At 47.0% G+C, this 13,490-nt stretch overlaps 1 protein-coding gene across 1 annotated transcript; it reads left to right on the top strand.

Annotated features, from left to right (window-relative positions):
* Positions 1-5,632: 5,632 nt before the first annotated feature.
* On the top strand, positions 5,633-11,644 carry LOC141471752 (cytochrome P450 2K4-like). The gene is made up of 9 exons (XM_074158434.1): positions 5,633-5,830; positions 7,319-7,481; positions 7,672-7,821; positions 8,095-8,255; positions 8,857-9,030; positions 9,549-9,690; positions 10,242-10,429; positions 10,924-11,065; positions 11,457-11,644. Exons 1-9 carry the CDS (start codon positions 5,633-5,635, stop codon positions 11,642-11,644), a joined length of 1,506 nt encoding a protein of 501 aa, XP_074014535.1.
* The last annotated feature ends 1,846 nt before the right edge of the window (positions 11,645-13,490 follow it).

Here is a 13,490-nt window from a genome sequence, read left to right on the forward strand (position 1 = left end):
AACTCCTCTTTTGTAAACACAGGCAGCAAACTCTCTCCCAGATCTCAGAGGACTGAGCAGCAGAGAAGGAGCTGGGGGTTTATCTGGACAAGTTTAACTGAAGTGTCAAGGCACTTGATTTTAGCAAACTGCCCAAATTATGCCCCTTAGTTTCTGACTCAGTGGTTGACTTGCTGATTCCCCGTGTGATGAAGGAAGAAATCAAAGGAAAAAGATATGCAGGGACCCACAGTGGAATTATTCCCAAACAGACAGTGACAATCCTATGCAAAGGCTATTATCCTCTTGCTGTATTATACTATATTCAAATGTTTTGACTACCTATTCATTAACTCACTGTCTTTCTTCGGAGTCTTAAATTTTGTAGTTACCCAAATTCAGGCCAGGTATAGTAGCAGGTCGTGGGTAGTGCTTACTTACTGTTTTTATTGCAAATGTCAGTTGTATCTTCTAGAGTTTCCCTCAAAGGTACAGTTTGTCTCAGAATCTAATACACGTGCTTTAGCAGTTTAGTATGTATTTTTCCCAAGGAGATCAAATTAAACCCCCATTAGATAATCAGTGTGAAGAAAAAAAAAAATCTCATTTGCAGATTAAGCCAACCAGATGCAAAAGAATTCAATAAAAACAGAGCCACAAAGAGCAGTGACACAAACAGAGAATTAAATGCTTTTCACATATTATCTTTCAAAGAAGTGAGAGGCTTTCGCAGCACCGGGGAAATGTGAAATAGCTGTTTCAATAAAAAGGTGCCCATTGTACAAGAGAGATCAGATAATTCGTAAAGCAGCCAGTGTTTTACAGTATCTCTAGTCCTGGAGTCTGAGCCTTTTCCAAAAATTAGAAAGCTCAAATTAGAAGCGTCCCCAAACCAGGGAAAATCTTGGATCTTCCCTTTTCAAGTTACACAACTTGATAGATTAAAAAAACTTAATCCTTTGCTTGAATTGGGGCTGTTAGTCATTAATTATGGACTAAAGTAACACTTAAAAAATGTTTGCTCTTTTACAATGTTGTCAGATCACACTGAAAACTTATTCCACTATTGGTGCTTATCCAACAGTCGTACAAACGTACCTCCAGATGGGGTTTTTATGCACTTAGAGTTACTTTTGGAAGCACCAAATTGAATAGTACAGCAGAGCAGAACCTTTATTCCTTTTTATGGGCAGGGTAAAGTCGAGGACTTTCATTATTTTCTCTCTCTTGCCACGCCGCATCTTTTAAGAGCCTACAAATTCAAATTATTAGGTGGTTAATTTGAAAATAATTTATTGACAAGCCCTGAAAGGCTTTGAGTAAAGTCCTAGGGGTTTTTGTAGCTCGGCTTGGGCTAGCTGTAAGAAATTAATCAGTTGAACAAGACCAAGCACATTCAGGCGCTGGAATTTGTGCCCTTGAGACTGCTGTTCCCAGCCCAGGCACAGAACACACCTCAGAGAAACATCCTTCCAGGATCACTCATTCCTTCGCCTCTCCCTCGCCCGGCGAGCACGCCGCCAGCTCTTACAGAAGGTCTCTTGCTACATCGCTGCCACGGGCTGTTGTAAACCATTTTTCTCCCTTTTAATTCAGGTTCCTAGACAAGCAAAAATGCAGAATATTGCCAGAATAGTCTGGGGAACGGGGATTTCTGTTGTGGATGATTAATGAAATATTATTGTTTTGCACTTACAGGGAAATCGTAGTTTCGTGCCAGTAAGGTCAGGGCCTTAATATGTCATGTGCTCTACAGAGATGTAGAGAACGATAGCTCATTTTGCTGTTATGACTAAGCCAAAGCCTCATCAGGTTAGAGGGGAACGCGGTAGAAATAGTAATGCCGCGCTGAAAGCCAAACAAACCTTTTTCTGACATTGCCACTTGCCGTTCTGGTATGTCTAAATCCACATCTGCACCTGAATCAAGACAGGGGGGCTCAAAAGTAAGATGCTGGGACCCTGGCTCTGTAGATACCTACCAACTAATCGTCCTTCGTGATACCCCCCAAACTGCCCTTGCGTTAATATAATTCCTGCCATTCGGTGTCGAGATAGACTGAAGCTAGAGACCCGATATAGAAAGATCGTTGGAGCTACACTGAGGCATTTGATCTGTTCAGTTGTATTTTGAAAATACATAGCCTGACCTCCTCAACACTAACTTCCCAGGTGAGGCTGCCTTGGCTTGTTGGCCAAAGCGTGGGGTCTGGAAGATCATGCTTCTGGCCACAGTCACAATGGATTTTTCTGCAAATATTTTTATAGATTTTCACATCATAACGCACATTACCTGCACCAAATCCCAAGATCTCCCATGTATTTTGTCCCTGAGTGCGACTCATGAAGGAATGACATCTATTTGGTGCAAGAACAAGGCTTTTAAAAGCAACAAAGTTCCTGAGAGTGGTTTGTTGCTAAAAAGGGTAAATCTTAACTCAAGTGGGAAATACTGCCACCTTCGGCTCCGCACGGAGACAATGCACTCATCCCATGCACAGGTTTTTTTATTTTCTTCCCCCAGTCACCAGACCCATCATGTACAATCCTTCAGCTCAGAGTACGGAAAAAAACCCCCAAGAATCTTCCATTGAAAATTCGCAGAAAGTTTTTAAAAGTCTTTTTCAGGAGTCTTTCTTGCAGCACACACTGATTTCACAGATAACTGACAAATTCAGTACAAGTTGTTTATATCAAAGTGGGCATAGTGAACACCTGAGAGGCTGATCGCTACCCCGTAGTCATCCTACAGAGAGAGCGATGTGCAGGATGGGAAGAAGTGGGTGTAATCCAATAAAACAATGCAATAATTATGAAAAATGGAGAGAGGTCAAAGTCGGAAAGCTCTGGATTTCTTTTTGCACTGTTGTTTGTCAAGGTGAGCACAACCCATTAGCGAGGAGCAGCCTGAGCTTTAACACATCTGAGTCTTTAAAAATGTTAATGTTTAATAGGGTGTGCTCATGCTTTCTATACCCCTGCTAACAGCGACCGGCTGATAGGCATCTCTCCAGGTTGTAAATCAGTTGCAGAGCCTTGCAAGGCACACAAGCCCTTGGTGTTCACTCTCATGGTTTATTATGTTATCAGAACTCATTGACTGAATTATGGCCTTATAACAGCTCTTTCTCTGCGTTATCCTACTGTTACCGCAGCGTTATTAACCTCTGTCCCATTAGAAGATGATCTGTCCTTCTCCAGATGAGCACACAGATGTTAGAAGACTGTGGCTGTTTAATGTACAGGCTCATTTCCTAGGAGGAACCGATGATTTCCCTGAGCTGTGCCCACAACGTCTGCTTACCTGAAGGTGGTGTCGGTCCTGGCCTGGGCTGGTGGAAAGACAGAGACACACGAGCAGGGAACAACGTTTTCTCCCCAGTCCAGTGCGGGATTCCTCATCTCACGCCAAAACCCCAGCTGTGGGCTGTGTTCAGGGTTGCCTACCGGAAGCCAAGGTGTGTGAGGAAGAAATGGAGGTGAGGACATCACGTTAGTTGTATTTTAACACTGTGATGATTCCCTCCCACGGGAGAACTCGCCCGTCATTTCTCACAGTCCAGCATCAGTCCAGCAGGTTGAGACCATGGTCTCACTGCTTGAGACAGAATTTCACCCTGTGTTTTCACCGGCTACAACCTGAAGCTTTGAACAGTCTGAAAGCCCTGGAGAAGGTGTTCCTGCTGTCTATGGCAGTAGCCAGCTCCACTCCAACAGAGCAGTGGTGGCTGTATGTAAACACAAACAGTAAATTCCCTCCGTCAGTACCCAACTGCACCCACGTAGGATTTTTTCCTCACTCTTAATGTATCCTATACAGTCTCAAGAGTCCCAGTGGCCACACCATTTGCTCAGCAAAGAGTCTGGCAGAACAGGATACTCTCAGAAACGTCTGAGAGAAGAGGGGCCAGACTGAGACCTTCATAGATGTGTGGCAAATCTTGAGATGGACATCACCATCCATTGCCCTCCTTCCTTTGCCCGCCCTGCCTCACCCTCTTCTGCAGGGGTAATTCCCCCTTATGAACAACTCCACTCTTGATAACAAGCCTTGGAGAACAGGCAGACGTGCAGGCACCTTTTTCATGTCAATCTAGTTAGAGTTTATTGATTCCCCTTGCCTTCGGCTAATGTACTTTTATTATTATTAATAAATAATCACCATTTTTTTCCCATCAGTGGAGCCTGCACCCGGGAGCCTGGGATGATTCTAGCAAAAATATTATTAAAACTAAAGATTTCCAAAGGGTTGAGCGGCAGCCCAGTAATCTGACAGAACCTGCAACTGGGGAGCAAAATGTCCCCGCTTGAGAATATGTGATAGAGCATCAAATTGGCTCCTTCCCCCAGAGCCACCATTTAAAACGGTGGTGGTTCAGGATCACTTTGTCGTCCTCCCCTGAGGATGCAGAGGGCATGGGTGGCTCCTGGGGAGCTGTGGCCCGGGCAGGCGGGCTCTTGCGGGCCCCTGCCCTGGCACGGGGCAATGACTCAGTGCTCCTCCCGGCTGGCACCCCGGCAGCATCCCTCCTCCATCCTCTGCTGGCGGCACAGCAGGATCCCAGCTCCTCCCAGGTAACAAGGATCCAGGATCTCTTTCCCAATCTAGGCAGGAGGATTGCCTGGAGGGGACAGTTTCTCCAGAAGGATTGCATGCATCTGCTCGTGAACAGGCAGGACAGCCGGGGAAGAATCATCACCACCCTCAGAGACAGAGATGGACATCCAGGCACACAGTCCTCTGGAGAGCAAACTGCAAAACAGTGACTTAGGTGGTTTCAGGGGAATTTGGGGATTACTGGTAGAGGATTTTTGGGACAAAGATCAATAGCAGTGTCAGCAACGAAAACACTGGGTTTCTCAAGGAGGTTGAACAGGCTGTTTTCTGAAATGGCTGCCCAGAGAGGTGGTGGAGTCTCTGGCTCTGGAGACATTCAAAACCCGCCTGGACACGTTCCTGTGCAACCTGCTCTGGGTGGACCTGCTCTGGCAGGGGGTTGAACTAGATGATCTCCAGAGGTCCCTTCCAACCCCATATCATTCTGTGATTCCATGATTTTACTGGGGTGGCATGAAAGCAAAGAGAATCAGACATCACCTGTCCTACAGATCCACCTATTCCCGTCTGCAATCCTGAATTAGCACATCTTCATGCCACCACCGTTCCAACTCCTCCATTGTCAGCCTTGTCTTCCCTGAGGCCTTCCTTGCCAGCTGCACCCAGGGCTACGCATTACTGTGGGCTTTCCTACCTGTGTCCCGCTTCCTCCATTGCATCACCAGCGGTCCAGCTGGGTCCTGTGACTTGGCACCGTGACAACAGGCCAGCGTGGGTCCCCTCCCTTAATTCTGCCCCTGAAATCACGTAGACCACAACGTGTCCGTAACACAGATTGTCCCTGGGAAACAAACACCGTGCCCCAGTGTTGTAGGTGAAACAGGAGCTCCAGATTAAGGTAATCCATGTTGCAGAATGAAATAGGGTGTTTTATTTGGCAGGGGAAAAAGAGTACATCTGGTCTAAATGGAGGTAAACAAGACCTCAGAGTCCTTTTCTCTGGGTAAAGCCACTTCCCCAAGAAGGTGTTTTTGGGCAATGACAGAAGGGATATAAAGGGACCCCGAGATAGTCATACCCACAGGTGGATTTGGAGATGGCCGTGCAGAGTTTGCTGCAGTTCCTGGGCTCCAGCTCGCTGCTCTGCTTGGCAGCAGGGCTGCTGGCTCTGCTTTACTTTCTTACCAGCTCCAAGAAGCCGGTTTGCAGTTTGCCTCCCGGGCCACGACCTCTTCCTCTCATCGGAAACTTGAACGTGGTGGACCTGAAAAAGCCGTTCCAGTCGCTGACAGAGGTAGGGCCTGAGCGAGCAGGCAGGAGAAAAACGTGCAATTCCTGGGCAGCCAAAGTACGGAATTCCTGTGGCAGTCACACAGGGTTCATCTGCCATGACTTACGGTGCAGAGGATTGTGCAGAGCACAGTTTTGATGGGCTTCTGGTCCTGAGCTTCCATCTGATCATGGGTGTGTTTGAGGGGGCTAGGGTGGAAGAGCAACTACTTTTGGGGTATTGGGGGGTTTTACGATACAAATGTCATGCAAAAGAACTAGACTCATTTCCTATAATCCCTGAACCATAGAATTGCCTGGGTTGGAAGGGACCTTTCAGATTATTGAGTCCAACCATCAACCCAACACTGACAAAACCCACCACTAAGCCACATCCCTCAGCACCACGTCTGCCCGGCGTTTAAATACCTCCAGGGATGGCGACTCCACCACTGCCCTGGGCGGCCTGCCCTGATCTTCCAAGCAGTTTTCTTTGGGCTTTCAGGCCTGCCACATCCAATCCTCATGTTGCTGAGAAAACCCAGGGTTGATGCCAAGAAGTGCTAATGCAAAGAAATGACCGAATGAAGGCTGGGAGGTGGCTGTGATTCCTCCCCCCGGCTCTGCCAGGCACTCCGTGAGCTGCCGGGATGAAAGGACCAGCGCTAACGTTATCTCCCAAGCCGTCAAACCACCGTTTGATGAAAACAAATTCAATTTGTCTGGTGTAATAACAGGAGCTGCTCCTAATCTGAAATTCAATTTTCAGTATGTATCTAATGCATAGCAAATGGTAACCCAGGCACATCGGAAGCAAGAAGACATTTGGAGCGGCTGGCTCGCAGCGTGCTTAAACGAAGTCTAAAATACCCAGTGAATGATTAGATTGTCAAAGCCACCCTTCTGGGTAACAGATGATTCATACTTAATTCTCTGTAAAAGCCTAGAGCTCGTGTGGCATTATCTACAAGAACACGCTTCCTACTTGGATTCATGTTTCTGGTGGCCAGCAGGTAATTTCACCATGACTGCAACACTACCCACCTTGCCATAATTAGAGACAAGTGCTGTCCTGAAAGAAAGAGTTATTGTCTGGCTTTGTTTTTGTAGTGTTTGTGGCTTCCAGCCTCAAAGATGTGTGCACGCCCGCTTGCCCCGGGTCAACGGCGTTAAAATAAACAGGCCTGCCTGTTTCTAACCTTTTCTAACCGCCTGCCAGGGGCAGGATCGCTCCCCTGGCCTGTTGCTGCAGAGCACCGCAGGAATGCGATGGCATTTCATTGACTTCTCCGATAGCAGCAGCGATAGCAGACACCTTGTTGTGCAAACAGGGCGCAAGCAGAGATGCTGGCAATTGATAGCTGTTGCTCATTAGGTGCCTTACAGCAGCACCTGGAGACTTCGGGCAGGGCTGGGAGGCTCCTTTCGGGCTAGAAACCACCTAGGGTGGCTAGTGCTAGCGTCTGGGTCCAAGATCTGGTTTTGAGTGAAGGTAATTTATTCACCTTGACAGCTCTCCAAGGTATACGGGAACGTCTTCACTGTGCATTTCGGACCCAGGAGAGCCGTGGTACTGGCTGGATACGAAACCATCAAGGATGCCCTTTTGAATCATGCTGAAGAGTTTGGAGAGAGGGCAGAAATACCCATATTTAGGAAAATGACAGAAGGAAATGGTAAGTGACCTTTTGGTTGGTTAGTTTTTGTAGTTTGCCTGGGTTCATCATACTCTTAAAGCAGAGTGTATCATCCTCTTACAGATGGTTTTTTGTTTATGTAGCTGTGTATCGGGCAGCTTTGGTACCCGTGTGTAAGAGGCCTAACAAATGTTTATTAACCACATAAGGATGTTACACCTTTATTTAGGCATAGCATTCAGCCATGGAGAGCTGTGGAAAACCATGAGGAGATTCACCTTGTCCACACTGCGAGATTTCGGAATGGGGAAGAGAACCCTGGAGATCCGAATCCTGGAGGAAGTGAATTCCCTTATCAAATATTTTGAATCCTACCATGGTGAGTGCCAAGACTTTCATCCAGAGACAGAAGACATGCCTAGCAGAACAATAAAGATTAATGAAAGTTTAACTCTGAGCAAATGGTTAAAGTTCAGCATAGGCTGAAGTAGGTCGTTAAACCCAGGCCTTAAAACATTGAAACCCAGCTCCCTGCTGTGCATCGAGTGGTGAGGGATTTTTTCCTCTGGGAGCTCAGGACTGCATTTCCACAGGAAACCAGACTGAAACGAGCATAATCACATCCCATTTGTTTTCATTGCTTGAAATACAGGGAAACCATTCGATACGAAGATGATACTCAACAATGCTGTGTCCAATGTCATCTGCTCTATACTGTTTGGAGAGAGGTTTGAGTATGACGATCCTGTATTTCTAACTTTGCTGAAGCTGATCAATGAAAATACTAAGCTGTTGGGCTCCCCGATGGTGCTGGTAAGAGCTTGATTTTATGTTTTAGCTTTTAGGGTTTTTGGGGGGATATCCGGTTGCCCACGTTTGTCCTCCTAGCCTCCCACATCTTGCTTCTTGAGAACAAGAACATTACCAGCCAGCCGTACGGAACACATCTGTGGTTCCGCATCCACCACGCACAGATTCCCAGGCTCCTGCGCTTAGTCTGTGAAGCTCATTAGTAAAAGAAAAAAAAAACAACCACAAAGTCTTCACAAAAGGAACTATTTTACCCTTTTTGAAGAGCAGAAGCACAATATGTCTCATATCAGAGATTGGCCCTGAAATGCCATCTCAAATCTGCCTCCTTGTATTACACCTTCAGTAACTGAGTCCTGCCTCCCCTAGAACTAGGTTTGACAAAGTACTTTTTCTTCTGTTTTGGCCACTGAAACTCAAATCTTAGCAAACTAACAGCTGATATAAGCTGCAACAGTTCATAGCTACTTGGTCTGTACAAGCAAACGTGGGGGAATTACGGCCCGAAACGTCAGGGCATGGGAGAAGGGACCAGCGGTGTCACGTGAGATATGAGTATGTGTTCAAAATGCCAATTAACAGTGAGACTTTTCTTGCTCCACAGCTGTATAATTTCTACCCATCCCTTGGATTTCTCTCTGGAGCTTCCAAGACGGTGCTACAAAATGTCAGTGAGCTGAACGCTTTTCTCCAGAAGCTCTTCCAGGAACACAAAGAAGAGTTTAATGAAAATAACTTAACAGGCTTTGTTGACGCCTTCCTGATGAAGCAACAACAGGTACCTTAAAGCTAAGTCTCAGAGTCTTTCTATTCTCTTAGCTCTGACTGTTCTTAGGACTGACCATCTGTCAGGGGCTGGGAGTGACTGGAAGGAGAATAAATCAAAGCTGATACTCACAGGGAGCTATGTTGTACTCTCTCCGTTGCTCCACTGAAACTGCTGCTTTAAAGGGATCTCGTTGTCAAAATGTCCCATGTGGGTGAAATAAGTTACCACTCAGCACACAGAAGGAGGAGATCATCCCAAACCTTTCTGCAAGAATGGTACAGTGATAAACTTCATTGCAGTAGCTAAATTCCAACTAACCTCATATCTGGACGAGGGGATTGCGCGTGTGCTTGGGACCAGACAAATTCCGCACAGCATAGGCCCTAATGCTAAAATACTAAACATTTAATTTCCCAGAGCATATAAAGTCACAAAAAGCTAAAATGCAGATAAAAATGGTGGCAACACAGTCACATGTTGGTATCACTTGCTGTAGAACTTATAGCCATTACTTGTATGTTTTGAAGGAATCAAAGAAACTCCACACCATGTTCAACAACAAAAGCCTGATGTTTTCAACTCTGGACCTCTTTGCTGCTGGGACTGAGACTACTTCCACGACCGTGCGCTGGGGTCTTCTTCTGATGATGAAATACCCAGAAATTCAAAGTAAGGCGGAAAAGTCCTCTGGTAAAATATACTGTTGCATGCTTAAGGCTTTGGTTGTGGGAGTGGAACTCATTCAGCATTGTCTAGAGTAATTATTCTGAGTACTCTGAGAGAGATAACAACCAACCGTTGACTTTACAAAGGAATTTTATTCAGCTGGATTGCAATAAAGCAGCCCAGCCAAGGGGGAGAGGCGAAGGGCCAGTCTACAGTTACAGTAAAGCTCCCCCATCGTGATTCTCCTGCAGGCGATGGGCTTACGTCACTAAAGGTCTCCTCAGGAGCTGATTCTGATCTGGTTTCTGTTGAAGGCTCTGGGGTAACGAAGGTGTGTGATCAGAACCAGGCATGGAGTGTACTGGAGTGACTCCATTCAAGCTCCCTGGGCTCAACAACCCTGAAAGAACCACACCATCCCCTGACTTACCCACTTCTGCTCTTCACAAATACCCCTCCAAGTTTTCCCTTTTCTTCCTCTTGGCCGAACTGGAGGCCATTTCAGTTGCAAGATAAGGGGGTTATCAGCTTCTTAATCCTTTCCTCCCTCCAAGGAAAAATTCAGGAAGAAATGAACCACGTCATTGAACCAGGAAAGCTGCCTAAGTTGGAGGACCGGAAAAAAATGCCTTACACAGAAGCAGTGATACATGAAATACAAAGGTTTGCCAATATTGTCCCAATGGGTGTATCACGATCAACTCCTACTGATGTGAATTTCCGAGGCTACGTGATTCCTAAGGTGAGTTTTGAGGCGAGCAGCTTACACTGCACGGATTCCCCACAGTTTTATTTAAAGTAGAGAAGAAGAAAAATATAAAAATCTAAAGATACCATGATGGGTGGTGTAATCTGTGATGTGATCCTTTGTCTTGGATCCAGGGTAGTCATTACAAACATGCACTGGAGTGTGCTCTGTTACAGCTGTTTGAATCCAGACTAACCAGAGAGCTTAATTAAACCCCACTGGTTTGAATCTCTCATGCCAAATGGGGAACCTCTACTTCAGATCTTTCAAGAACAATGCTGACTCTGTAAGAAAGGAACGTTTTGTGGTCCACAAAGAGACCAGCAGCTCCTGACGCCAGGCAGAGCCACAGTGGGGCAGGGAAGCAGCCCCCAGTTCTGTTTCCCACGACTCAGTCTTTTCACATTAGAAAAAAGAAAGCAGCCTGGCTGGGCTGGGAAAGTGATCTGCTCTAAACAGCTACCGTGAGTTTCTTTGATCCCTTTCAGGGTACAGAGATTATTCCGCTGCTGACCTCCGCTCTAAATGACGAGTTGCACTGGAAAACCCCGGATCGGTTCAACCCTTCCCACTTCCTGGATGCCGATGGGAACTTCATTAGGAGAGAGGCATTTATTCCATTCTCCATAGGTGAGAAGGGTAACGCGTGCACCGCTGGGGTCGGGCTAATGGCACAGTTCCCACTGATTCCAGGGAAGTATGAAAGTTGGGGACACAGAACATAGGACAAGGGATTTCTGGTTATTTGTCCTGTCCACCATTGCTGTAGGTGACCACCTCCTCCTTGGAAGATCTGGGAGACACTTATTTACCCATAGTCACTAAATGGTCTCACACGCCTACAGGCTTCTCTGGTTTGAGACTGAGTCAGAAGCACCTCTAATATGGAGAGAGAAGGAAAGAAAAACTTCCTACCTCATCAGCCTGCTCTTAGGGACCATACCTCCAGTTTAGATGGTCTCAGACATCAACACTAACAGTTACAGTGCTGATCATCTACTTCTCTCCTGGTTGTTTTCAGGACGAAGGGCTTGCCTTGGAGAAGGACTGGCCAAAATGGAGCTGTTCCTCTTCTTCACGGGCTTGCTCCGCAAATTTGTTTTCCAGCCCCCTCCAGGAGTGGATAAGTCAGAGCTAGATCTCACTGCCGATGTCGGCTTCACCTTGAACCCCATGCCCCACCTGGTTTGTGCTGTGCCCTGTGAATGATCAAACGACAGGGAGTTAGAGTAGTGAACACCTCCAGCTTGAAAGTCTAGTTACAGGGGGAAAAAGCTGTCTGTACCCAAACTTTAGGGGAAGGAAGACACCCAGCACTGCTATTTTTCTCTCATTCATGCCATTCTTTCCAACAGCTCTTGCGATGTCTGTGTGATGCAACCCCTTCAGACACCCCTGAGTGCTGCTCTCAGGAACAGTGTGATTCATTCCTGGAACAGCACATCAGAGATGCAGTTTTCAGGGCTGTTTGAAAGAATGAAATGGCTTCAAGTCTTCTCTATAGATGTAACCCATCAGGGGCCCTCCTCTGAAAGCCTCCACAGGGAATTTCTCAGCCCAAAGTCCAAGCTCTATAGCAGAGCTGATTATCAATGGCCCAGCTGGAGACAACAGACACTTAATGGATCTAGAAATCTCCCAGGACAATTGTTCAGCTGAGCCCCAGACTGAGCTCCCATTGTGCGATACGACCTGCTTTATCTTTATTACAGAGTCCCAGACATGAGGGTGTAATGTGGGCTGATACCAAGAGCCAGGCACAGGACAGTTATCAGAGAACATCTAAGGGGTTTGGGAAGTGGGTTCATTCTGACTCACACCAGGCACTTTATGCTGAAGAGCCCATATATGATGGGGCCAGTCGAGCAGCTTCCTGCTTCCAAGGAAGGCACTTCTACCACTCCCTCACCTCTCCTGGCTACGTGCTGGCTCCTGCACTTGTCTCATCCCTTCCTGGGACATCTTAGATCCTTAAACTGGTGCAAAATGAGCAGCCACAGAAATTGAAGTCTGTGAATCAGCATGGCTAAAGCTGGAGACAAGGCTGAGGCAGCGGGAGGGCGATGCAGGCTGAGGATGGGCAGCAGGACTGTCCCGCTCCCATCAGAGAGCTGGGGGACGCTCAGCCCTTGGCTCTGCTCACACCGTAGGAGCCGTAGTCACCCTCTAGATCCTCTCTGTCCTCCATGGAGAGACTCTTTCAGAGCATGGTTCAACTGCCATAAGGTCGGGCTTGCTCACTCCCACCATTGACTGCAGGTGAACCATCATCCACAGGCTCCTCGTTCAAACTTCAGTCTCATGTATCAGGTGTGTTGGGGTGAACAGGGACAGGGTTCTCCATGTGACTGAAAATGGGGCTTCAACTCTTTAGAAAATGTTGCTGTCTGTCTGCAGCCCCACACCAGACACACAGCCCTGGCATTTCGAGTGGGCTTCCTCTCCTTGGGTTGGGGACAGGCAGCAAGGTCTCTGGGCAGAGCAGCACATTGGTGCTTGCAGAATCATAGAATCATAAAATCATAGAATTGTCCAGGTTGGAAGGAACCTTTAAGATTATTGAGTCCAACCATCAACCTAACTCTGATAAAAACCATCACTAATCCATGTCTCTAAGCACTATGTCAACCCGGCTTTTAAATACCTCCAGGGATGGTGCCTCAACCACTGCCCTGGGCTGTGTAGAAGTGCTTTGGCCACTGAAGTAGGAGCTGATGTTACACATTCAGAGCTGACAACACTCACATTCTGCCAGCAGAGACCCTCCATCACTGTCAAGACTAATAGCCTTTTGTATGTAGTCACTGCGAAAATAGATGTAAAACGGGTAACAGAGTCTGGAAGGAGAAGCAGGTTAGACCTCATTACCAAGTCGCTCACCTGCGCCATTGACTTGTCATACAGGGTCTCCGCAGAAAGCTGGTGGCACCTCAGAGACCGCGTCTCTCCTCCAGCAGCTGGTTGATGACTAAAATTAATGATTTATCTCCAGTAGCAGGCATTAGGAGTAGGAATAACTGGCTGTACCCGCCAGGCTACACGCTGGGGGAAGCGG

The sequence above is a fragment of the Numenius arquata genome, chromosome 14 (genome assembly GCF_964106895.1).
Source record: "Numenius arquata chromosome 14, bNumArq3.hap1.1, whole genome shotgun sequence".
Taxonomy (NCBI): Eukaryota; Metazoa; Chordata; class Aves; order Charadriiformes; family Scolopacidae; genus Numenius; species Numenius arquata.

Bases quoted from the DNA above. Each gene is read 5' to 3' on its own strand.
- LOC141471752 (XM_074158434.1), top strand. From the start codon at position 5,633: ATGGCCGTGCAGAGTTTGCTGCAGTTCCTGGGCTCCAGCTCGCTGCTC. The intron at 7,482-7,671 runs GTAAGTGACCTT...ACCTTTATTTAG, and splicing joins GAAAATGACAGAAGGAAATG to GCATAGCATTCAGCCATGGA. The intron at 9,691-10,241 runs GTAAGGCGGAAA...CCTCCCTCCAAG, and splicing joins GAAATACCCAGAAATTCAAA to GAAAAATTCAGGAAGAAATG.